The sequence below is a fragment of the Pygoscelis adeliae genome, unplaced genomic scaffold (genome assembly GCF_000699105.1).
Source record: "Pygoscelis adeliae isolate BGI_AS28 unplaced genomic scaffold, ASM69910v1 Scaffold339, whole genome shotgun sequence".
NCBI lineage: Eukaryota > Metazoa > Chordata > Aves > Sphenisciformes > Spheniscidae > Pygoscelis > Pygoscelis adeliae.
Genome location: NW_008825544.1, coordinates 454,732 through 456,550, shown reverse-complemented (window position 1 = coordinate 456,550; position 1,819 = coordinate 454,732). Strand labels below are relative to the sequence as shown.

Genomic DNA, 1,819 nt, shown 5'->3' with positions numbered 1-1,819 from the left:
GCCTGGGTGGCTCGCACGCGTGGGGCAGCCACGTGTGAGCCCGCCTGCCTCCCCGTGCCGGGCAAGGGGAGCGAAGGGTGGCTTGCACGCCCATGCACAGCCCAGGAGCACGCCTACAGATGCATGTGCATGCAGGGAGGGGAGGGGATGGCGAGGTGTCTGCAAACGTGTGGGTGCTGCCGTGCACCTCACCTGCATGCTACCCCACCCACGGCGGAGGAACAAGCCCCAGAGCTGCTGTCTGCCCTGCCAGTCATGCAGATGCCTGCCACATACGCACCGATGGGCCACATGTTCCCTCAGCCCTGGGAGGGTGATGTGTCCCACCTGCGGAAGCCACAGGCAGCTCTGGGTGCTACCATCCTGCGGCTCCCTGTGGCACCCCATGGTCCAGCTCAGCTTTCCCAAGGCTGAGCTGGAGAGCCCCGGGCCTGCCAGCCTGCAGCATAGGCTGCTCCCCATTGTCACACCAGTCCTCCAGGGTGGCTGGGCAGCAGGGCCAGCCCCGTCTCAGAGCCAGAGGCACCAGTGCAGGACCTGAGACAGCTCTGTCCCCTCTCCGCCCCTGGGGTCCCCCTCATCAGGGCTGGAGACCCTGCAGGGTGGCAGCCCCGGGGACCCCTTGTTCAGTCTCCTCTGCCCGCAATGCCAGAGCAGGGGAGCAGGGAGGGACCCCGCACCCCTGCCTTCCCCAGCCATGGCAGGGTAAAGCCCAGCCCTCTAGCAAGTAGATGGGACCAGCCCCAAGCATGTCCTGCTGCTTGGGCACAGGCAGCCCCGTCCCAGAGCAGCCTGCTCTGAGTCGAGAGGGAGCAGCTTGGTTAGGGGCAGAGTCACTTTCCAGGGATGGGAAATACCAACCAGGCCAAATCTGCCTCCACTCAATTTACTCCAGGGAGAGACAGGGAAGCTGCTGAAAGAGCAGGACCTGGCAGCAGGACTCTTGGGCTCCCTACTCAGTTTCTCACTAACTCTAAAGGTGGCTTTTGAGGCAGCACAGCTGTTTCCCAAGTAACAAGCTGCCCCTCTCCATGCAGGACTAAGAGGACGATGCCTGTTTGATGCTGGACACTGTCCATGCCCCTGCAGGCAATGTCAGTGTGGATAAGATGTAGCCGGGGAGATGAACACAGAGTCCAGGGGCCAAGACACACAGCTGTAGGCTGTTGTCACTGCCCGGACAGACACAGGGCACGAAGAGAGGGGCACCGCTGGCCATCATGGGGCAGAGTCACCCAGACCTGCACCCAGGGACTGGGCTGGCACCACCCATGGCGGGCAGACTGGGCTCCCTGCTGCGTGCGACCACTCATGCTTCTCCCCACCTAGAAATGCCCAACGTTGCCACCCTACCCAGCCTCAGGGTCACACGGGTCCCCCTGCCCCTGCCAGCCCGGGGGGCTGCAGGCCCCACGTCTCACCCCCATACTGCCAGCTGCCAGCTCCCAAGCACACAGCCAGCCCCGATCCGGTTCCAGGGGCATCCAGCACACAGGCAGCCCCTCAGCATCCATTGGTGACACCCACCTGTGGAAGAGCAGGAGGATGGAGAGCAGGGTCTGGTCGATGTTTCTGTTGCAGATGCCCTGGTTGAAGAGGTAGCAGGGGTCCCGCACGACGGGCTCCAGCGAGTCCTGGCGCATGATGGAACTCAGCTTGTCGGTGTTGAGGTTCTTGCGGCGCGGACCGGCTGCCCCTGCAGCTGCCGGAAGCTGCTGACGGTGGGGCTGCCCAGGTTGTTGTTCTCGCCCCCGGCCCCCTCCTCCAGCCCGCTCCGGTTGGCCAAGTCCAGGCAGCAGCTGCAGCAGTCCAGCCCCAC

At 64.3% G+C, this 1,819-nt stretch overlaps 1 protein-coding gene across 1 annotated transcript in view; it reads right to left on the bottom strand.

Annotated features, from left to right (window-relative positions):
- TSC22D3 (TSC22 domain family, member 3) overlaps window positions 1-1,816 on the bottom strand; it is a gene marked incomplete at its 5' end in the record, with an annotated part of 16,999 nt that extends 15,183 nt beyond the window's left edge. Inside the window, 2 exon segments of the mRNA XM_009332004.1 lie at window positions 1,528-1,676; window positions 1,679-1,816. Of these exon segments, the coding sequence (XP_009330279.1) occupies window positions 1,528-1,676; window positions 1,679-1,816 (287 nt within the window).
- Window positions 1,817-1,819: the final 3 nt, after the last annotated feature.